Below are 27,638 nucleotides of genomic sequence, written 5' to 3'. Positions count from 1 at the left end.
AATACGTTTTATTTACAATAAATTTCAAAGTGCTGCTAGGTGCACTAGCATCCAACAAAGTTTTTAAATGGCAAAAATGCCCTTAGCTTCTTTCTTCCATAAAAACGTTATTTTTTTTAGAAATGCAGTTTACGCCATTTTTGTTGCTTGTGCTTCTCTCATTTTCTCTTTTTCGTGCGGCATTGTCTCTGGTTCGTGGGTTCGTTGGCAACGATTAGGTGCGGTGAAGGTGAAGGTACCGGTCTTGAGCATTGCAATGGTCGGCGTCGGCAAATGAGGTACGCAGAAGGTGGTGGTTGTGTCGGGAACGTACAGATGACTTACGGATGAACTTGATCGGTAAGTGACTTACGAATCAACTTGATCCGTAAGTTGGTGTGTAACACTTACGGATCAACTTGATCCGTAAGTTGGTGTGTTACTGTTACAGATCAAGTTGATCTGTAAGTGACTTACGGATCATCTTGATCCGTAAGAGTAATTATTAATATTTGATGTTTTTTGAATTTAGTTTCCCTTTTTTTTAAATTATTAATTTGTTTGTATGGCCATTTTTTGTTTCAGTTGGTTAGATGGACGAAGATGAGTGGATGTATGAAATAATATCAGAACAAGCGAATATGGATTATGAAAATGAAGAAGCATGTCGTGCGAATGAACCATATGTTGATTGTTCCGATGCATTCAATACTTCTCAGGTTATAATGTTAATGTTTGTCACAGATTTAATAAAATGAATACTGGTAGAAAACGTAAATTATGTGGATTGCTTTGTAGGTGTTTGAGTGTCAAGATGATGTTTTGTGGTGGGCTCGATCCGTTGCTCATGAAAATGGATTTGTGGCGGTGATTTTAAGGTCAGACACAATCACAGGTAGTAGAGGAAGGACTACATTTGTGTTAATTGGCTGTGAAATTTCGATGAGCCTGGCATGACCACCCCTAGGCTCAGATGGCGCTCCAACCTCTCAGCAATCCCATAGCAAACTTCCTGTTAAATACAAAACAAACAGATTAGACAAATTATTATGAAAATAATGACATAAATGACGTAAATTATTAGTATTACTTACCACTGCATGTCCAGGCTCATCCACAGCGGGCCTCGCAGATATCGATGGTGCTCCTGGCTTTGGCACGTGAGGGATATTTGTCTCTGGGACCTGAGGGATGACTCGGGGCTGCAAAGCATGACCATCTGGCAGAGGATCTGATGCCTAGCCTGGTGTCATGAAAGGATGTGAAATGGCGGAAGAACCAGTCTATGTAGTCGCTGGCATATTGACCTGGCACAGCGCACACCTCACCTGCTGCAACCATATGATCCGAATAGTGCATCCACCTATCGTGTATATCATCATACGACACCCATGAATTGACAGGCAGAGCAGGAATAGTCTGGGTGTATCCAAACAGCTGCATGACCCTCTTTGGTCGGTAATACACAGCAACGGGCCCCTAGCGCAGGAGATCGGAATAGCATAAAATCATATGGAAGTCCCGGACCGGTCGGTGCTCCCCATATAGGATCCAACAGACATCCGGAATCCGGAGTCGGTCCAAGCGCTCCCTATACGCTGGTGTACATATGCTCTTCACGATCTTCTTCGTAGCAATCCACCTACAGGCATGCGGTGAATCCCCTCGTCGTAGTCTGGATCAGCAGTGGACTTCGCGACTGAGGGAAAGTGCTCTTATATCTAGCACTACAGAGGTAACATGAAATCATAAACATTAATAATGAAAGTCTAAAAAAATTTAAAGTTAAACAGTGTTGAACCTCAACGAATGAAAAACAACATGTTTGTTACATGCAGTAGTGTGATGTAACCGCTAAGCTGTCGGTTGTTGGTGATAGAAACATCATTCAGGTGGTCATACATATGCACCAGCGCAACTACTCCCTAGGCGTACCTCCCGGTCTGACTGAGGTCACGAAGGGCCTCCAAAAGCACAACATGAACATTGGTTGCACTCTTGTTAGCAAACAGAGTCCAACCCAGAAGATGAAGAAGATACGCACGAGCCGCAACTGTCCAATGACTTGCATGGCATCGGCGCTCATAAATATCACATACCCATTGTAGGCATACGTACGGTCCACGACACTGCCCTGTCTCAGCCCTGGCAGCCTCTGCAGAGACCATCAATAAGTCCACCAACATCTGTACCGCATCATCCACGTGCAAGGGTTAAAAGGCATGCAAGTCACCAACCCCGGGAAAATGCAGAAGAGACGAGACGTCGTCCAGCATGATCGTCACCTCTCCCGTAGGGAGATGGAAACTAGACGTCTCCCGGTGCCACCGCTCGACAAACGATGACAAAAGTCCCCGATCGCCAATCTCTACCGAACACGCGATTAGAGGACTTAGTCCTGTCCCAGCAGCTAGCCCGTCAATGGCAGGGACAGACCTGCCTAAACTATGCACCTTCCTCCCGTGAGAGGTTAGCTTTAACTCAGGAAGCTCCTGAATTGAAGTTTAAAGGAACACACAATTCGTTAACATCATCTTTTAAAGGAAAACAAATTTCAATCATAAAGTATAATTAACAACTAGCTAAAATTCAATATTATAAATACCTCTCCCATCCATACACTGCCTGCAACGTGATTCGCATACTTGGTTAGCACAGATGGGTCCCTCGGACCACCCGGAAATCCCTTAGGCTCATCCTCAGCAGCCTGTGCGCCTGTGTCTGCAGGAGTGTCTGCCCCAATGTCATGTACATCACCTCCTGCCATCGACTCATCCGCATATACGGCAGCCTCAACCGAAGCTCCAACAACCTCTGTCGTAGAGACCACTGGCTCATCGTCTGCAGCAGTCACATGTACTCATTGCCTGCATGCGAATGTCGTAGGTCATCGATGCTGCGGAGGATCATCAGAATTAGCACGATCTCCTCTACCCAGACCTCTGCCAGTATCGTGCCCTAAGGCACGACCTAATCCTCAGGTCCTAACCATGATCTGCAAATGTCTATCGCAAATTCCATCACTGATTTCATTCACTCAAATTTCATTGGTCTAACGCAAATTTCTTTGAATCAAAGTCATGCAAGTTGTCAGCATTTCATTGACTGTAGGGTTGTCATTCAGTCAATTATTTTTTTGAAAGGTTTTTAGGATTTCATTTATGTATGGTTGCCAGCATTTACTTTGCATGGTTGTGCTTCTTATTCTGTTAGCATGTGCATATGAACTGTAATAGTCTCTTTTCTCTTGCAATTTAAAGCATTCCTATTTAATGAGAGTGGCAAATTACTAAGGCCTTGTTTGGATAAACTTCTCCATAAACACATATAGGAGAAGAAAATAACAAGTTAAAATAAAATGGCTTCTTCCAAAATCAACTTATGCACTTCATTTTTATAAAAGCTACAATGCGTAGGTTGATTTTAGCTCATGGAGAAGGTTAATTCATTTCACTTTCCTATTTTCTCCTTCTATAAGTGCTTATGGAGAAGTTTATCTAAACAAGGCCTAATAGTTGGATTTTATCTTGTTGTCTTGTTGACTTAGAATTTCCCAGCTCTAATTTGGAACAGCAGGGTGGGTTGGCCTTAAAAGCACAATATATCATTTCTAGTTATATTAAACTTAATGAATCAAAGCATTGAGAAAAAAATGTTTCACTCTCTAACTAGTCGTATGTAGAAAAAGTAGAATATTAAGTGGCTAAAAATTGTAAATTTTGCTTGGCATATTCCTCAATTTTATTTTACTTAATGAACATGTATGCTCTTAGCACTCAGCAGTACCTTGACTTGCATGCAAGTCAAGATCTTCTTCATCAATGGATTCCTTTGCTTCTTGGAAGATGAATGGCAGCGGAATGGAGAAAGAAGAGAGAGAGGAACACCACTTCAAGGAGAACATGAGTCTAGAAGAAGCTCACCACCATAAGAGGCCATGGATAAGAGCTTGGAGGAAGAAGGAGATGAATGAAGGGAGAGGAAGAGAAAAGCACGAAATTTTGTACTCTAAAAGAGCTCTAAAATCTGAAGTTTAATTTTCAAATGATCAAAGTTGGAAAAATGCACACACATAGCCTCTATTTATAGCCTAAGTGTCACACAAAATGGGAGGGAAATTTGAATTTCTATTCAAATTTCACTTGAATTTGAAATTGAATTTGTGGAGCCAAAATTTCACTAATTATGATTAGTGAATTTCAGATATGGTTCAGCCCACTAATCCAAGATCAAGTCCAAGATTCTCCACTAAGTGTGCTTAGGTGTTGTCGCAACGTGCCCTTCGCGGGCGAGCGAGGGCAAGGCTCACGGGTGCGCTTTCCAAAGGAGGAAAGATGCGCGGAGTCGTCACCAACGTTTATTTGTGGGAAACGTCGGAAAAACCGAAGGAAACCGATCAAAATGAAAATTCTAAGTTCGGGAGTTGTATTTACGTTTGAGGAAGGTATTAGCACCTCTCACGTTTGTCTCAAAGGACAACAATCTATTTTTTAGAATTGTGGAATTGTGTTATCTTAACTTTTATTTCTTTTTTATTTTTTGAGGTCGACAAAAGCGGGGCTTTTGCTCCTACGTACCATCCTTTGGAGAGGAAATCAGACCTACGTAGTTCTTTCTTATGCGTGAATCAAGTGATTCTTTTTACTTGAAAGGTGATCATTTTAAGGCGTTGGACCTTAAAAATGATCCATTTTACTTGGTAAGAAACTGAAATGATAAACTTTCAAAATCCTATTTTTGTGGACGAGCTTGACTAGGCGAGTTGATTTTAGCCTTAATTTCACTTTAGTTATTTAGTCAATTCAATTAAGAATGAGAAATCCCAAAGAGAAAACGTCTGATTGATCTTTCGCTTTTATTTTACTAAAAGGTATTTTTTTATTATTATATTATTATTTTACCTCTTTTTTGATTTCCAACGTGGTTACGGCACGACCGAACGGTCGGAATTCATTTTAACCAAAATTAACGGATGATGCAATTCAAACGATCGGTGGAAATTTATTTTATTTTTAGATTAAGCGAGAAATAACTTAAATAAATGGCTTAAGCACGTCAAAAGGGGGTATAAAAAGTAAATGAAAACGAGAATAAAAATACATGAAACAAAATGTGGACCACCACGGGTACATAGAGTGAATTGAAAAGCTTGGTTTGAGGTACTTACCCGTTGAAGACTGAAGAAAACGAAGAACGAACGATGAATCTTTGAAGAACGGTCGAGAATCTTCGCGTAATTACTCACGGAAACGTTACGGACGCGCCTCGGCTCGGATTTTCTTCACGGAACTAATTTTCCTCAGCAAATTCGAAAGAGAGAGAAGTGCCTAAGGGGCTGAACCCTTTTCCTCTTCACTTCTCCCCCTATTTATAGCAAAATAGGGGAGAAGCTTGCCGCCCAGCTCGCCCAGGTGAGTTCAGCTCGCCCAGGCGAGCAAGGTTGCTTCCTCCTGAAGCAACAGCCTTCTGGAGGAATCTTCTGGAGGGCCCAAGTGGCCTGGTTGCTATTTACACCCCCCTGTTTACTAAATGCACCCCCCTTTCTATTTTTTTGTAATTCTTTTTCCGTAACGTTACGAAACTTTACGAATTTCGTAACGATACCTATATTCCTTCCGCAAGGTTACGAATCCTTACGGATTATGTATTTCCTCTTTTTTAGCTTTCGAAGAAGTTACGGAAACTCACGGATTGCACAAAAACACCACTTTTCGATTTCCGCCACATTACGGAATTTCACGAATCACGCAAGCCTGCTTCCTTTCGATTTCTGAGACGTCTCGGGACTTCATTTATTGCACGTAATCAAGTAATAATCCCCGGACGAAATTAGGGTATGACAGTTGCCCCTCTTTACTTACCTCTCATCGAAGATAAGAGGAAAGCAAAGATAGGACACTGATTTCGTCCGTCCTGCCCTTTCCGTGATGACGACTCTCATCTCTACTTCTTCTTTTTTCTTCTGCACAAAACAAAATACAAACAACAAACAGAACAACGAATATAATACACACATACACATATACACATACTTGGCGAAGGAACCGATCTGGAAAACAACAGAATAACGTGCTTCCCAGTCACCAGAAGCTTCGCACTTGATAATGGAGACACATGAACAGCGCTAGGCAATGACATTCATGGTGCTCCGAACAAAGGTGGAGTATGGAGGATTGCCTTGAGGGTCCGCACTTAGGCAATCATGAAACTCAGCTCCAAACTCAAAAGTGGAGGACACATGAACAGCCCTAAGCAAATTCATGTGGCTCCGGAACAGAACGAGAATGGAGGATTGCCTTGAGGGTCCTCTCTTAGGCAATCATGGAACACAGCTCCAAACTCGAAAGTGGAGGACACATGAACAGCCCTAAGCAATAACATTCATGTGGCTCCGGAACAGGATGAGAATGGAGGATTGCCTTGAGGGTCCTCTCTTAGGCAATCATGGAACACAGCTCCAAACTCGAAAGTGGAGGACACATGAACAGCCCTAAGCAAATTCATGTGGCTCCGGAACAGAACGAGAATGGAGGATTGCCTTGAGGGTCCTCTCTTAGGCAATCATGGAACACAGCTCCAAACTCGAAAGTGGAGGACACATGAACAGCCCTAAGCAATAACATTCATGTGGCTCCGGAACAGGATGAGAATGGAGGATTGCCTTGAGGGTCCTCTCTTAGGCAATCATGGAACACAGCTCCAAACTCGAAAGTGGAGGACACATGAACAGCCCTAAGCAATAACATTCATGTGGCTCCGAAAAAGGATGAGAATGGAGGATTGCCTTGAGGGTCCTCTCTTAGGCAATCATGGAACACAGCTCCAAACTCGAAAGTGGAGGACATATGAATGACAACGCAATTCATTCACGTGGCTCCGGAACAGGATGAGAATGGAGGATTGCCTCGAGGGTCCTCTCTTAGGCAATCATGGAACACAGCTCCAAACTCGAAAGTGGAGGACACATGAACAGCCCTAAGCAATAACATTCATGTGGCTCCGAAAATGGATGATGTCATACCCTAATTTCGTCCGGGGACCTTTGCTTGATGACATGCGACTTTTGTTTGGTCCTTGTAAGGTGCTTGGCACCCATCATTAGGCAATTTGTGAAATTCCGGGACATGCCGGAAAACAAAAGAAAATATTGATGCACAATCCGTAAGGTTCCGTGACACACCGGAAATCAAATGGAAGCATCGTTGCACAAGGTTCCGTAACATTACGGAAAGAAAACAAGTATCGTTACGAAATTCATAAGTTTCTGTAACTTTACGAAAAAAGAATCACCAAAAAAGGGCAGGGGGGTGTACTTAGTAAAAATGGGGGTGCAAATAGCAACCAGGCCCACTTGGGCCCTCCAGAATATTCCTCCAGAAGGCTGTTGCTTCTGGAGGAAGCAACCCTGCTCGCCTGGGCGAGCTGGGCGGCAAGCATCTCCCCTATTTTGCTATAAATAGGGGAGGAAGTGAGAAGGAAAATGGTTCAGCCCCTTAGGCACTTCTCTCTCTTTCGAATTTGCTTGGAAAAATTGTTTCCGTGAAGAAAATCTAAGCCGAGGCGCTTCCGAAACATTTCCGTAAGGAATTTCGCGAAGGTTTCGACCGTTCTTCATTCGTTCTTCATCGTTCTTTGATCTTCAACGGGTAAGTACCTCGAACCAAGCTTTTCGATTCATTCTATGTACCCGTGGTGGTCCACATTGTGTTTCGTGTATTTTTATTCTCGTTTCATTTACTTTTTATACCCCCTTTTGACGTGCTTAAGCCATTTTATTTAAGTCATTTCTCGCTTAACCTAAAAATAAAATAAATTTCCACCGGTCGTTTGAATTGTATTATCCGTTAATTTCGGTTAAAATGAATTCCGACCGTTCGGTCGTGCCGTAACCATGTTGGAAATCAAAAAGAGGTAAAATAATAATATAATAATCAAAAAAATGGTCTTTTAGTAAAAATAAAGCGGAAAATCAATCGGACGTTTTCTCTTTGGGATTTCTCATTCTTAATTGAATTGACTAATAACTGAAGTGAAACTAAGGCTAAAATCAACTCGCCTAGTCAAGCTCGTCCATAAAAAATAGGTTTTTGAAGTTTATCATTTCAATTTCTTACTAAGTAAAAAGGATCATTTTCAAGGTCCAACGCCTTAAAATGATCACCTTTTAAGTAAAAAAGAATCACTTGATAAAAAAGAACTACGTAGGTCTGATTTCCTCATCGCAATTGAGGAATACGTAGGAGCAAAGGGAAACACCCTTGTCGAACACAAAAAGAGAAAAATATAAAAAGGGTATAAAGGATATAAGGACATAAAAAGGAAACGTAAAAATCAAAGTCATGTTTGCACATTTGATTAAAGGTTGTCGTCCCTTGTGACGGACGTGTGGGGTGCTAATACCTTCCCCGTGCGTAAATACAACTCCCGAACCTTTCACTTAAAAGTTCGTAGATCGCGTCTTTTCCGATTTTTCCGACGTTTTCCTCAAATAAACGTTGGTGGCGACTCCGCGCGTATTCCTTTCGTGGAACACGCATCTCGCGAGTCACGCGTCGCCCTCCCGCCGAAGGGTAGGTTGCGACAGATGAGAATGGAGGATTTCCTTGAGGGTCCTCTCTTAGGCAATCATGGAACACAGCTCCAAACTCGAAAGTGGAGGACACATGAACAGCCCTAAGCAATAACATTCATGTGGCTCCGAAAAAGGATGAGAATGGAGGATTTCCTTGAGGGTCCTCTCTTAGGCAATCATGGAACACAGCTCCAAACTCGAAAATGGAGGACACATGAATGACAACGCAATTCATTCACGTGGCTCCAGAACAGGATGAGAATGGAGGATTGCCTTGAGGGTCCTCTCTTAGGCAATCATGGAACACAGCTCCAAACTCGAAAGTGGAGGACACATGAATGACAACGCAATTCATTCACGTGGCTCCGGAACAGGATGAGAATGGAGGATTGCCTTGAGGGTCCTCTCTTAGGCAATCATGGAACACAACTCCAAACTCGAAAGTGGAGGACACATGAACAGCCCTAAGCAATAAAATTCATGTGGCTCCGAAAAAGGATGAGAATGGAGGATTGCCTTGAGGGTCCTCTCTTAGGCAATCATGGAAAATAACTCCAAACTCGAAAATGGAGGACACATGAATGACAATGCAATTCATTCACATGGCTCTGGAAATGATTGGCAGGACCGAACGGTCCACCGGGTTTTTCCACCTAAAAGGAAAACATGCTTTTTGCAAAGAAAAATAAATCATTCGCGAGAGCACCATATCTTAGAGAAACAATATACTTTTGCTAAGGGTAATCTTCCTTGTAACCGAGAATGAAGGGTAGGACGTCAACTTTTAGCTTTAAAATGAACATGCAGGGGAAACATCGAGCTGAGCTGAAAATAAATCACTCATAGTGTATAAAACTCACAAGGCAAGTGTTTTGTCCTATTCCCAAACCATAACTGCACCATGACTTCATTTTGCACACGATTTCCTATCGAATCAAAGATCAAACGTATGATCACGGACCAATAGGATTTTCTCGAGGGTAGTGTTTTTGGAGAGGAAGCTGGGTGTTTCGGTCCTTTCCTCTTTGTTCATGTGGGGTGGGATATCGCCAGTCGAAAAATGATTTCGAGTGGCAATCTGGCTTTGGAGACTTTCTATCCTCTTTCTTTCGTTGATCGAGAGTTGCTTCTTTTCCCTTTTCGCTTCCTTTCGATCTTTGATCGGGAATCCTTCCTTTTCTTTCTTTTGTTCTTTTCTTTGTTTTCATTTTTTTTCTTTTTCCTTCTTTCGTTCCATTTCTTCCTTCTCTTTCTCTTCACTTTTCCTTCCCCATCCCTTTCTTTGGGAAATCGGGTTTTAGCATTCCATTCGCTCTCCCTTGAGGAGATTTCACTGTCCTTTGCTTCGGGGGAAAGAATGAGGATTCCTTTTTTACAGGCCAAGGTTCAAAAAGGTCCGAGGTTGTGTTTCAATGGGGTTTTTTTATCGTGGGAACCCAATCTTGATACCTGGGGCGAAAAAAATCTGGGTGACAAGGTGTCGGTCTCAGGCCGAACTTCCACATTATTCCATAAGGCACGCGTGACAATGATGATTTGAAAATAACATGCAAAATTAGTCATGGCTACAGCCAGGTGGGCACTCAAGCATCCCTTTTATGGCATTGTGATACTACAGTTGGGAATTTATATAGACAGACCCAACGTTTCCCAATTATGTTCTTTTATCAGTTCAACGAATACATCCATCCTTATCTCGGTTCATTCGGGAAAATAAACTCTTAGCATCAGTCCCTTGTTTCCAGAAGATACGTTTGCTCTTTACGAATGATTTATACTTCTTAACTATAACATGTCGACCTTCGCGGTCTTTCTTTCTTTTTCCTTTTTGTTTCATTCACAAAATTATACACCTGTGGTCCTTTATGAGGAAAACCTTTCTTTGTACATCTATATTCTTATACATGACAAACTTTTTCTGTACACGCATTGGAACTCTTCTCTTTACGTCATATAGTCTATATACAAACCCTATTCACATTCAAAGATTTTTCATTTTTTTCAACACACACTTATAGTTCACACAAAAGTTTCTTCATATACACTCGTTGCTCACACACACAAGAATTCCTTTCCACACATCATTTACACGCAAGAATTCTTCTATACACATTTCCTTTTACATACATGTATAAATAAAAACCTTTTTCTCTTCTTTATGAACATGACTTTTATTCACAGCGCTTCTTTCTTTTTATTAGGATTTTTGGCTCGTTTTATTTTATTATTTTTAGGACGACGTTCCTAAAATGAAAAAAACTCTACGCGATTCCAGCATTTCAACAAACATTATTGACATCGAAACAAATACCGACGTAACAACTCAAGTGATATGTATGTACAAAACAAAAGTCAAAACATGAAACAAACGTCAGTCCCTTAGTCAAACACAAAATAAGATGATATGTAACAGAAAAAACAAATGGAAACAAAAAGAAATATGGGTCGAGAGATCTCCCAATCATGTGGCCCCGCTCCCTCCTAAGAAATCAAGTAAATCGGTCATCTCTTCGTCCTCGCGGGCCTCATCTGCCTCGTCGGGAGCCTCTGCTGGTGCCTCCGCTGGTGCCTCCGCTGCCCGGGCCTCGGGCCAATCTCCAGGCCACGCGACCTCTGCCCTGAACTGGTCCGGAGTAGGGCACGGAAAAGAAGTAAAGCCCTGGCTCTACAGGCTGAGACTCATCTGATAAAGACAATCATGAGTCTGTACATGTGCCTGGTGGTTGGCCGCCTGCTGACGAACCAAATGCCGCAAATACTGCTCTGTATCAAATGATCCGGCTGGACCAGCCTGATGATGTGGGGGCGCATCCGCGGCCTGTGGTGCATCACCCTAGACCTGTCTCTGCGTGCTGTACTTCTTAATAAAAGCTCGGGTGATGGGCGGCCGAATCACCTTGCTAGGTGTGACGGGGACGCCGAATGACTGGCAGAGTCCTGTGATCAAGGCGGGAAATCCCAGGGCCCTGTTGGACTTATCTGGGTCCAGAGGGTGCCTGGTAGGCGCCATACCTGCAAAAATATAGATGGCATCAGCGATTAACTAAGCCACATGGATGCTCATTCGCGTCAGGATGGCGTACACCAGCTGACACTTCGGCAGGGGGAGGTCGGAATTATGATCGGTGGGCAGGATGTTGCTGAGCAGCAAAGTCATCCATATCTGAGTCAGGGTGGTCATGTTGGTGCGCATGATCCGCACCCGTCTCTCGGCAGCAGTCCAGGCAAAATCTTGCCCCGGTATACATAGCAGTTGGGCGATGGCCTCCTCATCGAACCCATCAGACCGGTTCCTCCTCTGGCCATACTCGCACTTCTGGCCCTCTTCCAACACTAAAGGATATCCCAGGAGCTGGCCGATAGCATCTGCATCGAATGGGATCCACTGACCCCTCACCCAGGACCTCATATCACGCACGCCCTCCTCTGTTGGCCAAGCATTGGCATAAAATTCGAGGACTATTTCTGGATCGAACTTGGCCATGGGGGTAACCAGTGATGCCCACCGCCGGCGACCTATCTCTTCCTGGAAATCAGTATACTCATCGTCCCTGAGCTGGACGCGTCGCTCCCGTAGAAATGACCATCCTTTGATGGCCTCGAAGCGCTGCTGGTGTTCAGCACTCCTAAAACGGTGACTATCATACTCGGGAGCGGAACTAGTTCCTTCGGCCGGCTTATCCTTCCTGGATCTCTTTGAGGCGAGTTTCCTCGGGGCCATTTCCTGCGAGAACAAACATTTAGAAGTTAGTTTTACAAGATAACGCTTATCTTAACGCAAAAAGGTCGTGCTAAACCCTCTGATGGAGAACGGACTCATGTAATCCATTTATGCACACGTGTACGTGTAGAAAATATCCTATTATTTATATCAACATACAAGGATATTCAAAACATTCTAGTTACCACACATATACATTTTTTTGGAAAGAATACTTACATGCATGCTCAAGGTATTGTGCCAAAATTACATATGTTCATATCCTAACTATTTTGCTACCACAAACTACCCACACACATTTGAAGTATTTTATTAACATACAAATTTTTTGTTGTTCCATTCCTATTTATATATACATATCTGCGCATTGGAGAGCCAATCTCACGTCACGCACACACTTGCATTTGAAAAGAAACCTTCATGCCATCTACCTAACTCTTGAGGGGCAATCCCACATCATATATTCATTTGGGAAGCATTCTCGTGCCATCTTTGGCACAGGTACATTTTTTTTTAAAGACTTCTTATACTACTTATCCACAAATATACATATTTTAAAAGGTATTTTTACGCTACCTATCCACAAATATACATTTTTGAAATGCATTATTTACTATTCATTCACTTTGCAAGGTATTTTCATGCCATATATTCACACACTTTGCAACATATTCTTATGCCATATATTCACATATATCTACACACCATTGAAAAAGCATCTCCCACGTTACTTAGGTGCAAAGTGCCAATCACGGGGCAGCTCAAATCCTTACAAAAAAGTCCCTATTTTCATGCTTTTCTAATCCTAAAACCAAATTTTGGATTCCTAGCCATAAGCATGTTTTCTTGCATTGAAGTTTTAAAAAGTTTGGGTTTCTAAGCTTGGGATTACATTTGGGCACCTATTTTGATTTTCCCATGCTGTCTCTACATACATAAAACAGCCCCACCGTCCCAATTTTGCAAAATCATATTCATATATCATTGGGGCATTTCATCGAGCACTTGGTGGGCGCACGTTTAGACATAAATTGCAAGAGAATGGGAGCAATGTGGCATGCCCCATTGCTTCAGAATACAACCTAGGCCTAAGGCCTTTTCATTCAAATCCTCAATTCAAGAAAACAAGCACCAAAGCAAACCAAAACTGCCTTACAAATATAAGCATGTTCTCACAATTCGAGGCACCAAAAGATGAAGAAAGCACATCAATGGAAAGTAAAAACATCAAGGATGGAACACTTGTTGGAGTGAATTGAAATACCAAAAACGAAAGCAAAATGCGATCAAAAGGCTTAGGGGAGCAAGAAACCGCAAGCCTTCGTGTTCTCTCTTTCTTGAATGAAGGGGGGGAAGCTTTTGGATACAAAAACGTTCCCCTCCTTCGTTTTTATATTTTGAGTGCAGGGGTTGCTCGCCCAGGCGAGCTAACCTGCTACTTTTTTTTTTTTTGAGGGGAACATTAACCATGTTCCCTCCTTTTTCATGGGTTAGCGTCTCGCCTAACTTGAACTTACTTAAGTTAGAATTAGGCGTCGATTACTTATTTTAAAACAAACAATAGTAAAAGAAACTGCAACCACAAAGGATACTGGGCTGCCTTGCAGCGATGTTCTCTGCTTGTTTAGCACCGGGAAGGGGCAACGATTGGTCGGTCGTGACCCCATCCCCACTTGCATCCGTACCTATGTACCTGCAAGTAGGAAACGAAAATACGCAGCCAATCGTGACCGGTCATCGTCTTACCTTGGTTGATTTCTGCCATTGATTTGTCTTGACTTCTGACCGTGGCCTGAGACGATTCTACTCTTTGCTATCACAAGATATGCATGTGCATGTATGAATGTATGAATGTTTCTAATGCGATGATTTTATTTTAGTGAAGGCTGATTAGGTTCAATTTTAAAATAAGCGTTTGGGGCACCCCATACACTGAGCGAAGAGGGCTCATGCTTATAAAAAATCTAAAACACAAAGTTTGAAACACCAAAGGGGGGACTAAAACCTCGCCTATCTTTTCCCTTTTTTAAAAGAACAAGAACAAATACAGAGGAAGGGAATCCCTGGAGGAAACCAGGAAAAACAAAAACTCAGAATTAAAAGAACATGCAACGGTCCCCTCGATTGCCCCAGATTTCAAGCGTAATATCGTTTAACTACATCGGAGTTCACGGGCGAGGGCAACTCCTCGCCATCCATGTGGGTGAGTATCAGAGCACCCCTAGAAAAGGCTCTTTTCACCACGAAAGGTCCTTCATAATTCGGGGCCCACTTGCCTCGATTATCTTTAACAGCGTGGGACATCTTCTTCAGCACAAGGTCTCCCTCGTTGAACTTGCGCGGGCGTACCTTCTTGTCGAATGCGTTCTTTATCCTTCGTTGATACAAACGCCCATGGCTCATGGCGGCCAAACGCTTACCTTCAATAAGGTTAAGTTGGTCGTAGCGTGCTTGAGCCCATTCTGACTCTTCTAGGCCCGACTCCGCCATTATCCTCTGAGAAGGAACTTCTACCTCAAATGGGAGTACTGCCTCCATCCCATAAACCAAAGAATACGGTGTTGCCCCAGTAGAAGTTCGTACCGAGGTTCTGTATCCGTGTAGGGCGAAAGGCAACATCTCATGCCAATCCTTGTATGACACCGTTATCTTTTGAACAATCTTCTTGATATTCTTATTCGCAGCCTCTACAGCCCCATTCATCTTTGGCCGATAAGGGGTAGAGTTATGATGCTGGATCTTGAAGTCTTCGCACATCTCCTGCATCATCTTATTGTTCAGATTGGTGCCATTTTCAGTAATGATCTTCCTGGGAAGTCCGTATCGACAAATCAACTCCTTCTTTATGAATCTAACTACCACATTCCTTGTGACGTTAGTATAGGAGGCTGCTTCGACCCATTTGGTGAAGTAATCTATCGCCACAAGAATGAAGCGGTGACCATTCGACGCTTTGGGTTCTATGGCCCCAATGACATCTATTCCCCACATAGAAAAAGGCCAAGGGGCGGACATAACATTCAGAGGATGTGGCGGAACATTGACGTTGTCCGCGTATGCCTGACATTTATGACATTTCCTGACATGAGCGCAGCAATCGCTTTCCATGGTGAGCCAATAATAGCCGGCCCTGAGGATTTTTCTGGCCATAGCATGCCCATTGGCATGTGTCCCAAAGGAACCTTCGTGGATCTCCTCAATCATGAAATTCGCCTCTTTGGCATCTACACATCGTAGGAGGGTCATGTCGTGGTTTCGTTTGTACAGGATGGTACCACTTACAAAGAAACCAGTAGCCAATCTCCTCAACGTCCTCTTGTCATTGTCAGAAATCCCTGGTGGGTATTCTTTGTTCTCGACATACTGCTTGATGTCGAAATACCACGGTTTCCCATCCCGCTCTTCCTCTATTGCATAACAATATGCCGGCCTACCTTGAGATTTGAATTCGATGTACGGCAGATCCCCGTGTGGGGCAAGTTGAAACATGGATGCCAGGGTGGCTAGTGCATCAGCCATTTGATTCTCTTCCCGAGGTATGTGGTGGAAGGAAATGTCGTCAAAGTACTTGGCTAACCTCAAGATGTGAGTTTGATAGGGTATCAACTTCGAATCCCTAGTTTTCCATTCTCCTTTCCGAGGGCGCACGCTTCGTACTCGGCCATATTGTTGGTACAATCAAAACCTAGCCTAGCCGTGAAAGGAATACACTGATCATCCGGGGATACAAGGACTGCCCCTACTCCGTGGCCCAAAGCGTTAGATGCCCCATCGAAGCAAACAATCCATTTGTCAATGTCCTCGTGCGTCCGCTTCTCTTCAAACAGGGCCATGATATCTTCATCTGGGAACTCGGAGTGCATCGGTCGATAATCCTGGAGGGGTTGCTGGGCCAAATAATCTGCTAAGGCACTTCCCTTTACCGCCTTTTGGGTGACGTAAACGATATCGAATTCAGACAATAGTACCTGCCACCTGGCGATTCGTCCCGTGAGGGCCGGTTTTTCAAAGATGTATTTCACGGGATCCATTTTGGAAATGAGCCACGTGGTATGGTTGAGCATGTACTGCCTGAGCCGATGTGATGCCCATACTAGAGCACAACATGTCCTTTCCAGCATTGAGTAATTCATCTCACATGCGGTAAACTTCTTGCTCAGATAGTAGATGGCTTACTCCTTTTTCCCAGAATCATCATGCTAACCCAACACGCACCCCATAGACTCGTCCAACACGGTCATGTACAGGAAAAGAGGTCTTCCTGTTACAGGTGGCATGAGTACCGGGGGATTTGCGAGACTCTATTTGATCTTCTCGAAGGCTTCTTGGCAGTCACTGTTCCTTAGGACCGCCTGGTTCTTACGTAACAGCATAAAAATGGGCTCACAGGTAGGGGTGAGTTGCGAGATAAATCTCGCGATATAATTCAACCTGCCCAAAAATCCCCGAACCTGCTTCTCCGTGCGTGGTTCCGGCATTTGAAGGATAGCCTTTACTTTCTCGGGATCTATCTCTATCCCTTTCTGACTTACGATAAATCCTAGCAGCTTCCCCGACTTCACCCTAAAGGTGCACTTGGTTGGGTTCAGTTTTAATTGGTATTTCCGCAACCTTCCAAATAGCTTACGCATATTGACAAGGTGTTCGTCCTCGGTCCGAGACTTGGCAATCATGTCATCTACGTAGACCTCTATTTCCTTATGCATCATGTCATGGAACAACGCCACCATGGCATGCTGATAGGTTGCCCCAGCGTTTTTCAAACCGAAGGCCATCACTTTATAGCAGAATGTCCCCCATAGGGTGATGAAAGTGGTCTTCTCTACATCTTCGGGTGCCATCTTTATTTGATTATATCCCGAGAAACCATCCATAAATGAGAAAAGGGCAAACTTAGCCGTATTATCTACCAATATGTCAATGTGTGGAAGGGGAAAATTGTCTTTTGGACTGGCCCGGTTCAAGTCCCGGTAGTCTACACACATTCGAACCTTGCCGTCCTTTTTCGGGACTGGGACAATGTTGGCCACCCACTCCGGGTACCGCGCCACAGCTAAGAACCCTGCATCAAATTGCTTCCTTACTTCTTCTTTAATTTTAAAGACCTCTCGGGTTTCATTCTTCGTAACTTTTGCTTAACCGGAGAAGACCCAGGATTCAAAGGCAACTTATGTTGCACAATGTCAGAATCGAGACCGGGCATGTCTTGATATGACCACGCAAAGACATCTTGATAGTCTTGAAGAAGAGTTATCAAGCCTTGACGGATAGGCGCGGTCATACCGGTTCCTACCTTCACTTCTTTCTTTTCCTCCATGGTCCCCTAGTTTACTAATTTGGTTTCTTCTTGGTGTGGCTTCATTTCACGTTCTTCCTGAGCGACCAACCTCTCCAATTCCGGTGACAGGACGTCCTCTTCCTCTTCCTCGTTTATCGTTTGGCTTATATCTCGATTGAAATCGATTGTCAAACCCTTGTTGTTAGGATCCTCAAAGAATCGATCCTGATATCTATACCAAACAAGACAAAAGAAACAAAAAACATGCAAAATGATATGAGAAAAGGTGGAACTGCAGGAACAGATGAAACAAGATCTCTTTGATTATTTAATAAGGTAGGTTTCACAAAACAAAAGAGAAAGGAAATCTATAGGCTCTAATTACATTGAATCAGCAGTATAGACTTCTGACTGGCTTATCACACGCCAGTTCCCCACTTGGGAATCGGGGTGGCATGGTTGCACAAAACTTGGTGGGTCTTGAGGGAACTCCTCTTCTATTGCGGCCACCTCCTCCTCGGACACCATTCCAGCGCTGGTGAAACACTGGCTAATACAGCCGGGCCATACCCTATCCGCCCGAAATCTTGACGGCACGTTCCTCCTCCCCGGCATTCCGGATTCGTACCCTAATCCATACTTGTATGGATTTCCCTTGATATCGACCACGTCGGCATTCCCGAGGCAGTCCTTGCCTAGACCCATTCCGAGCTCAAATCCGTTCCTGAGCATAACACGCGCCACCATTATGGCCGCTTTGGAGAGAGAAGGTAGCGACGGACTCGGTTCAACCGAGGCGCAGCTCACCACTTCAAAGGATTGGAAAGCTGTTTCCAATGATTCTTCCGCCGCTTCTACGTATGGTGCGGAGGAGGGGCAGCTCAATAACATGTCCTCTTCACCCGACACTATCACTAAAAGTCCACCCACTGCGAACTTCAATTTCTGGTGAAGCGTTGAAGGGACCACTCCCAGGGCATGAATCCACGGTCTTCCCAAGAGGCAGCTATAGGCAGGATTTATATCCATTACTTGAAACACCACATTGCAAGTGTGGGGGCCTATCTGAATGGGAATGTCGATTTCCCCCATTACTTCCCGTCGAGTACCATCAAAGGCCCGCACCACCATCGAGCTCGGTTTTAAACGTGACGCACTAAAAGGATGCTTTTCCAAAGTGATCTTCGACATTACATTTAAACTCGATCCGTTGTCGATAAGTACCTTCGCGACAACGTGGTCCATACATCTCACCGACACATGTAGAGCCTTGTTGTGTCCTCTCCCCTCAACAGGAATCTCTTCTTTCGCAAACGCGATGTAGTTGTTGGTGGTTATATGATTAACGATGCCTTTGAAACCCTCCACTGAGATATCATGTGGTACATGGGCATCGTTAAGAACCTTCATCAACAGCGCACGATGAGGCTCAGAGTTTATGAGTAGTTCAAGCAAAGAGATCCTGGCTGGAGTTTTATTCAGTTGCACGACTACCTTAAACTCGCTTTGTTGGATGAGGCGGAGGAACTCATGGGCCTCTTCCAAAGTCATTGTTTTTCCTTGAAGTCCCTCTTTCTTTTCGGCTCCTCTTGCCACGGGAGGATCTACTTCCTTCGAGGGGGTGGCTATGTCTGTGGGCTCTTGGACCATGGGCGCCTTCCCTTTAGAGGGCAATTCCGCCGGGTGAGGGGAAGCGAACACCCGACCACTGCGGGTTACGCCACTGAGGCCGGTGATATTGGTTACCTTAGCTGATAGGGAGTCAACTTCGGTTGCAACTCTTTCGCTGGACGCGGGAGGGGTATACTTCCACGGAACGGCCTTATCACTTTGATATGCAAATGGCGTTGGCTTGGGTGCCGTCCGGGGGTATATGGGTGTGGAGCCGGTCCCTTTCCTAGTAACACATATCACTAGGGCCTTGGGGGTTAGAGGAACCTTCTTCTCTTCCGACTGCATGCAAATTTGTGGTTCTTCCTTCCCTCCTATGAACACTTCAAGCTGCCCGCAATCCATGAGCCGCTGAAGCAATTCTTCCACCACGGGACAGGTTTCCATGTCATGCGACTCCCCGAGGTGAAACAAACATTCATCCCTTTCATCTCCACCTCGGGAGACCATGCACGCCGCTTGCAGTGATTGATAGATGAAGCGTCTAGAAGTAGCCACGTCTCCTAACCTCTTTGTCCGTGATGGCCCGTTCTCTTCGACGGCGTTCACGCTAGCACCTCCATGACTAGCTAGCGGGTTGGTTTTAACATTTGGGCCTTCTTCCTGAAACGCTAGCCAGCCGGCACTAATCAGATGCTGCACCTTATACTTGAACGGGATGCAGGAGTCAATATTGTGTCCGGGAACTCCACTATGGTACACACACTTGGCACCCGGATCATACCACTTGGGGTAGGGTGGCTGGAGAACCTTCCCGGGTATGGCCACCACCAAGTGATTCTCCAATAATGAAGGCCATAACTCGGAATATGCCATGGGAATAGGAGGGAAGTTGTCTTTCGGGTGCTGTGCATATTTATAGGTCGCGCCGGGGGCTGTATTATTAATTGGCCGGGGTGCGGCTGGAGCTGTGCGTTGGGCCGGCGCTCTTTCTGCTGCGGGTGGTCCTTTTACTTGAGTCGGGAGGGAATTCCCGGCTCGGATTAAAAAATTTGGGGTATTGGGCTGGTATGAGCTTTGGATATTTTGGGGTGCTTTCATCCATGTTGGGGCGGTGGTGACCGCGTGGGCGTCTCCTTCCTTTTTCCTCGCGCCCACTGCTGGGGCTCTTCTTTTGTTGTTGAGGGCCATATTGGCAGCATATTCAAACTTGCCTTTTCGTAGCCCGGATTCAATCCTTTCTCCGGCGAAGACGAGATCCGCAAAGTTAGCTGGCATGTAGCCTATCAGCTTTTCATAGTAGAACGTGGGTAACGTATCTACCATAATTGTGATCATCTCCCTTTCCGTCATGGGCGGTACGACTTGGGCTGCGAGATCTCTCCATCTCTGGGCATATTCCTTAATGGACTCATGCTCTCGTTTAGTCATACCCTGAAGCTGGTTCCAATCGGGAGCCATGTCCGTATTGTACTGGTACTGCCTAATGAAGGCAATTGCCAAGTCCTTCCATGATCGGATCTGGGAAGCTTCCAGATTGGTATACCATGCTACAGCTGCCCCGGCCAAGCTGTCTTGAAAGAAATGGACCAACAACTTTTCGTCCACAGAATACGCCCCCATCTTCCGGCAATACATCCGGAGATGCCCTTTTGGACATGTCGTCCCTTTGTACTTATCAAAGTCTGGTACTTTGAACTTGGGAGGGATGACGATGTTGGGCACAAGACATAAATCTGCCAAATCCGAGAAAGGGTAATTACCGAGGCCCTCGACTGCTCTTAACCTCTCTTCAAGCGCCTCAATCTTTCCCTTATCTTCCGCAAAGGGAACAGATTCTTTTACGGGTGTGGGTGAGGTCGGGATATGGCGGGCTATGTTCGGCTGGGGTAGTTCATGCGGGGATGGATCTTTGAGGTGGAGCAGGGGGCCAAGATGGGTATCTCCTTCCCCATCGTCTTGTCTGGGATAGTCTTCATAAGGTGGGAGTTGCCCCTCAAAAGTAGGGGCTTGGCTTAAATCTTCCGGAGTGGTACGGGGGGTGAAGTCCGGAGGCAGGCCATAAGGATAAGTTTGCAGACTATACCTTCGACTGAACACAGCCGTGTTTCTGTCTAGGCCCGAATTCAAGGCGGGTTGCAGCACCGGCTCCGCTTCCCTAACTGTACTGGAGGCGGTTGTGGTGGCTTTATCCTCTATGGTTTTCTGGAGTTTTAACATGACCTTCGAGATGGAAGCCATTTGATCTTTTAAGGCCGATAGATCGGCCTTCATCTGTTCCTACACCCCCTCTTCATTATCCATTTTTCTGGATCGAGTGTTATAGGGGTGCCTTGGTGTTTTCTTAGTTATGATGAAATTCCTAAAGAAATAAACAACGGTGAGTATGCCACCAAAACATGAGTATGCAAATGGATGATCGGAGCACTTGGATCCACCCCAAGATTTTTAGATAACGTAATGAGTCCAGAACTTCTCATTTTATAAAAAGAACAAAGCTTTCATCTAGCCAAGATTATACAAAGGTGTTACAAAAGAACCTAACGATTCCTAATTATATGGGCCATCAAATCTATCATGTGTTGACAGTAATTGATTAGCCCATGAATCTCCTCGGGGGCAGTACCCACTTCGGCCATGGCTTTTGCTTTGGCTAATAGACGCGGGAGGTTTTGACTTCCATTCAAGGTCAAGGCGAATCTATCCATCCACATAGTCGCTTCTTGATGCAGCGCATCAATCACCCTCCCTCTTGCTTCTTTTTCGGCATACACTTGTGCAAAATCCTCCACTAGCTTTTGTTCATGGGCCATGGACTGGTTCAATTCTTCCTTGTATTGCCCTATGATGGCTAGCATGCTTTGCTCCATGGCTTCCAAGTGTTGAGCCAAACTCCTTTTGGACCTCACGCAAGCAACTAACTCTTCTTTTAAGATCATGCCATGCACCCGTGACCGATCTCTCTCCTCTCTTCGGAGCTTGAGCTCATTGTTGCTACCCCATAATGCCCCTCGGAATTTTTCTCGACCATGTTCCTCCTTGCGGGCCCTTTTGGTTTCTTGTTCAAGAGCTCTTGCAGTGGCCGCGTTTTCCTCTTGTAACTCGGTGCACTCCTTCCGGATGTGTGTAGCAGCTGATTTGAACTTCTCCTTGGCGAGTCTCGCCTTCCCTAGCTCTAATTTTAGAGCTCGGACTTCTTCATCTTCCTCCGGAGCTTCGAAGTTCTCCTCATCGATAACTTTCAATTTGGAGAGCCAATCTAAGCCCCGCGTGTGAATTCTTAGCCATCCATGATAACCTCCGATGACGCCGTTTCGGATGCCTCTAAGCTCCTTGTCTTTCCTCAACGGACTCCTCCATGCCTTGTGGATTCTTTGTATAACCTTGAGGCCTTGCGCGCCTAGATCCCTCACAAGGAAAGCCGAGAGACTTTCTTCGGTTGGCGCTCCCCTCATGGGATACCCTAGCTGTCTTATGGCGAGTGCAGGATTATAATTAATACAACCCCTAGTCCCTATCAATGGAACATTAGGATAGTCCCCACACGAGAAAATAACTCCTTCCTTGCCTTCCTTCCAACGAGGAAACCAATTGATCGTGCCGCCCCCTATCTCAGCCAAATGTTGGTCCCAATCGACTCTTCCTTTCTCGGCGCATGAGCGATAGCTTTGAAGCGGACACGGGTGTCTCGTGTCTTGTCGGAATAGGTGTGAAATCAACCACACACAGAGAGCGGGTAAACAACAGACAATCCGTGCACTGTTTTTCTCACACCTCCGGTCAAAGGTGTCGAACAAATCTGCCAAGATAGCTACCACTGGACTTTCCTTGCTATGGTGATATGCGAGGAAAGCATCAATGGCGGCTAAGTCTACCAAGCCGTCAACGTTTGGAAAGAGGACAACCCCAAAAATCAGCAAAGCTAAAACATCCGCAAACGGGCCCTACTTCTCTTGGCTCGCCATATCCCTTTCCTTGCCTTCCAAGTATTTCCGAGGCAGGCCCACTACGCCGTTCCGAATTTGCTTCATGCGATCCAACTCTTTTGCTGAATCTCCAATCACAGCTGCAACCTTGCTCAAGGGAGGAAGAAAGCCGCAGAAAAGATACAGTTTTCTCCCCCCGAGAGGGGATCCTAATATCTCTTCAAACTCTTCAATAGTTGGTACCATTTGGAAGTCCCCAAACGTGAAACACCTCAACGGCTGGTCATAGTATTGGGCGAGGGATACGACAGCTTCCTTAAATACCTCCGCTACGGTCAAATCTAAAATCTTCCCGTAAACTTTGCGGAAGGCTTGCCTTTGGAGGGGTCCCATCAATCGTCCCAATTCCTTGAGGCTAGTGACATCTAGACCTTTAACCTTGACTTGATAAAACCTTTTGCCGTTTTGATTTGTCCCCATCATTTTACCTAAAAAAGGGGTGGATCAAGACTCCGACATGAATGATGCAATGCGTATGCATGAAACGGAAAGAAAACAACACAAAAGGGGTAATTCACACATACGAGACCGCAGAGATCCAATTTTAATGCTACGTTTTGGGCATGACGGCGCCTCAACGTAGCATTAAAAAGGTTACGTATTACTCTAAAGAAACCAAACATCACTAGCAAAACTATAAACTAGTGCTATTTACCAAAAAAATGCATGAGAACGAATGGCACGGAGCGTTTTTGCTCTTTGCCCCTATTTGGGAACCTATAGGACAATATCTAGGGGTCTCTAATAACTACTCCCCAACAATTCATAACTCACACGGCTGTTTTCTAGAGGTATCATCACTCAAGATAATAATATTGTGGCGGTATGGAATATCAGCGACAACACATTATAAAGAGAGAAAGCTCTAGACGAGGTTTCACTATTATCAAGCAAGTCGGAGACCTAGCATGATGATAGATTCACCTCCACTCCTTAAATTCCCATGAACCCGGGTATAGGGCCCCTTTTTTACTCAATCCCGTGGGTGCTTAGAATGCAGTGTAAAGAATGCGAAATAGACAACAGTTATTTACATTTTACACAGTTCAACAAATGCACACACGAAGTTTCACAAATCCACAATTCCTTAAAATAGGCCTAACTCACAAAAAAAGTCCCCAGTGGAGTCGCCAACTGTCGCAACGTGCCCTTCGCGGGCGAGCGAGGGCGAGGCTCACGGGTGCGCTTTCCAAAGGAGGAAAGATGCGCGGAGTCGCCACTAACGTTTATTTGTGGGAAACGTCGGAAAAACCGACGGAAACCGGTCAAAATGAAAATTCTAAGTTCGGGAGTTGTATTTACGTTTGAGGAAGGTATTAGCACCTCTCACGTTTGTCTCAAAGGACAACAATCTATTTTTTAGAATTGTGGAATTGTGTTATCTTAACTTTTATTTTTTTTTATTTTTTGAGGTCGACAAAAGCGGGGCTTTTGCTCCTACGTACCCTCCTTTGGAGAGGAAATCATACCTACGTAGTTCTTTCTTATGCGTGAATCAAGTGATTCTTTTTACTTGAAAGGTGATCATTTTAAGGCGTTGGACCTTAAAAATGATCCATTTTACTTGGTAAGAAACTAAAATGATAAACTTTCAAAATCCCATTTTTGTGGACGAGCTTGACTAGGCGAGTTGATTTTAGCCTTAATTTCACTTTAGTTATTTACTCAATTCAATTAAGAATGAGAAATCCCAAAGAGAAAACGTCCGATTGATCTTTCGCTTTTATTTTACTAAAAGGTATTTTTTGATTATTATATTATTATTTTACCTCTTTTTTTATTTCCAACATGGTTACGGCACGACCGAACGGTCGGAATTCATTTTAACCAAAATTAACGGATGATGCAATTCAAACGATCGGTGGAAATTTATTTTATTTTTAGATTAAGCGAGAAATGACTTAAATAAATGGCTTAAGCACGTCAAAAGGGGGTATAAAAAGTAAATGAAAACGAGAATAAAAATACATGAAACAAAATGTGGACCACCACGGGTACATAGAGTGAATTGAAAAGCTTGGTTTGAGGTACTTACCCGTTGAAGACTGAAGAAAACGAAGAACGAACGATGAATCTTTGAAGAACGGTCGAGAATCTTCACGTAACTACTCACGGAAACGTTACGGAAGCGCCTCGGCTCGAATTTTCTTCACAGAACTAATTTTCCTCAGCAAATTCGAAAGAGAGAGAAGTGTCTAAGGGGCTGAACCCTTTTCTTCTTCACTTCTCCCCCTATTTATAGCAAAATAGGGGAGAAGCTTGCCACCCAGCTCGCCCAGGCGAGCAAGGTTGCTTCCTCCAGAAGCAACAGCCTTCTGGAGGAATCTTCTGGAGGGCCCAAGTGGGCCTGGTTGCTATTTACACCCCCCTGTTTACTAAATGCACCCCCCTTTCTATTTTTTGTAATTCTTTTTCCGTAACGTTAGGAAACTTTACGAATTTCGTAACGATACCTATTTTCCTTCCGCAAGGTTATGAATCCTTACGGATTATGTATTTACTCTTTTTTAGCTTTCGAAGAAGTTACGGAAACTCACGGATTGCGCAAAAACACCTCTTTTCGATTTCCGCCACATTACGGAATTTCACGAATCACGCAAGCCTGCTTCCTTTCGATTTCTGAGACGTCTCGGGACTTCATTTATTTCATGTCATCAAGTAATAATCCCCGGACGAAATTAGGGTATGACAGGTGTCATGAGGCATGTAAAGCATGAAGGACAAACTCAAAGTGTGACTATATGATGTGACAATGGGGTGTAGCAAGCAAATGCTCACCTCCCCCTCTTAAATTTAATTGGATTGGGTTTCTCCCAATTCAATTAAATTTATTTCTCAACACACACATCAAATATTCACTTAATGCACGTGAAATTACAAAACTACCCCTAATACAAAAACTAGTCTAGGTGCCTTAAAATACAAGGGCTGGAAAATCCTACATTTCTAGGGTACCTTACCTACATTATGGAGCCCTAAATACAAGACCCAAAAATAATAAAATCCTAATCTAATATGTACAAAGATAAGTGGACTCATACTTAGCCCATGGGCCCAAAATCTACCTTAAGGCTTATGAGAACCTTAGGGCCTTCTCTTGCATCTCTGGCTCAATCTTCTTGGAGTCTTCTATCCAATGCCCTTAGCGGGTAGGATTGCATCATGTTTTACAAGAACATAACTTTTCAATGAACTATTTGTATGAGTCAAAATATTTTTCAATAATGTCATTTCTCAATGTATTAGAGTCTTAATATAATAAACTGAATATTCATTATTTTTAGTTTTGGATCAAAACCAATTTTCCTAACTTGCTACTCAATTAGGTTGCTTCACTACTTACTCTAAATGACAACAACTACTACAAAAGATATTGGTAATAATAGAAGATATAAGACTAATCTTGAACCTTCAGCTTAACTTTTAAGTGTAGGTCTTGGACATAATATTAAAACATCTACATCACTAAGCGGTCAAGACTCAAGAGCTTTATTCTTCTCAACTAGATTTTACTAATTAAATTTGAATTTTAAAATGAGGCACAATAAGCCTGTGCATTGTCCTCATTTAAATTTTGTTGGATATCCTTGTATTTTATCTATATTAGGTAGCTTTGTTAGTAACCTTGTTCAGAAGGGCAGCAGTGAGTTGTCACTGTCACTGCCCTTCTCTCTCCATCTTGAACTCTATATATATGTCTTTTTTGAAATGAATAAAGGTGTGAGAGAAAGGAGGGAATTTCTGTAACATCCTGGAAACTTCTACCCGGAATTTTTGAAAACGATGTATTTTGAATGATTATATATATATAAGTATTATTCAGTGTATATGCATATATGTTCTTGGTAGAAATAGGAGTAGTGGGGGCAAGAGAAATCCATAACTGGGAGGTTATAGGTTAATTCTTAATTAATTAGTTTAAAAATCATCGTTTTGCGTGCGACTTAGAATTTAACGAAACCAACCTCTGAACCACGCTCGGGGTTTTATTCTGAGCGTTTTGATATATATATTGCTTGCTTTCGAAAACTGGCCCCGACGGACGCAGAGAAACGCGAGGAACTGGAACCAGAGAAACGGCACGCAAACCGAGGCAGGATTTTAGCGTTTCAAAGGTCAGATTTTTCTCACTTTTGTGGCTGAGTGTGGGTCACAGTAAAAAGGGAAAGTGGGCCCTTTTTGCTCCACTCAAATGGGGACATGTGGCAGAGCTTGAATAAAATAATAGAAAAAGAGAAAACCCTTTTATTTTAAAACCAAAAAGCTGTTCTCTCTCCTCACTCAGCCAAAAGAAAGAAATTCAGAAGCCTTTTCTCTCCCTCTCTCAGGTAGCTTTCTCTCTTCTTCATCCACCATTGAAGCTCCAAACAAAGCTTCAACCTTTGGCCATCATTTCTGCCCCAAATCGTGAAAGGAGAGCATTTTCGGGGTCGTGAAGTGCGTGTCTACGAGTGGGACTTCGAAATTTCAGGTTTGGGTGGACTTCTTTCT

General features: G+C 43.9%; 1 protein-coding gene across 1 annotated transcript; it reads right to left on the bottom strand.

The window, feature by feature from the left end:
- Positions 1 to 889: 889 nt before the first annotated feature.
- Positions 890 to 2,746, bottom strand: LOC114420552. Its single transcript, XM_028386416.1, has 7 exons — positions 2,585 to 2,746; positions 2,265 to 2,471; positions 1,915 to 2,165; positions 1,540 to 1,621; positions 1,303 to 1,458; positions 1,074 to 1,217; positions 890 to 991 (listed from the first exon to the last, which is right to left on the bottom strand). Exons 1-7 carry the CDS (start codon positions 2,744 to 2,746, stop codon positions 890 to 892), a joined length of 1,104 nt encoding a protein of 367 aa, XP_028242217.1.
- Positions 2,747 to 27,638: the final 24,892 nt, after the last annotated feature.

Source organism: Glycine soja, chromosome 7, assembly GCF_004193775.1.
Source record: "Glycine soja cultivar W05 chromosome 7, ASM419377v2, whole genome shotgun sequence".
Classification (NCBI taxonomy): Eukaryota; Viridiplantae; Streptophyta; class Magnoliopsida; order Fabales; family Fabaceae; genus Glycine; species Glycine soja.
Note: the sequence above shows the minus strand (reverse complement) of the source record. Positions and strands in the feature narration are given on the sequence as shown.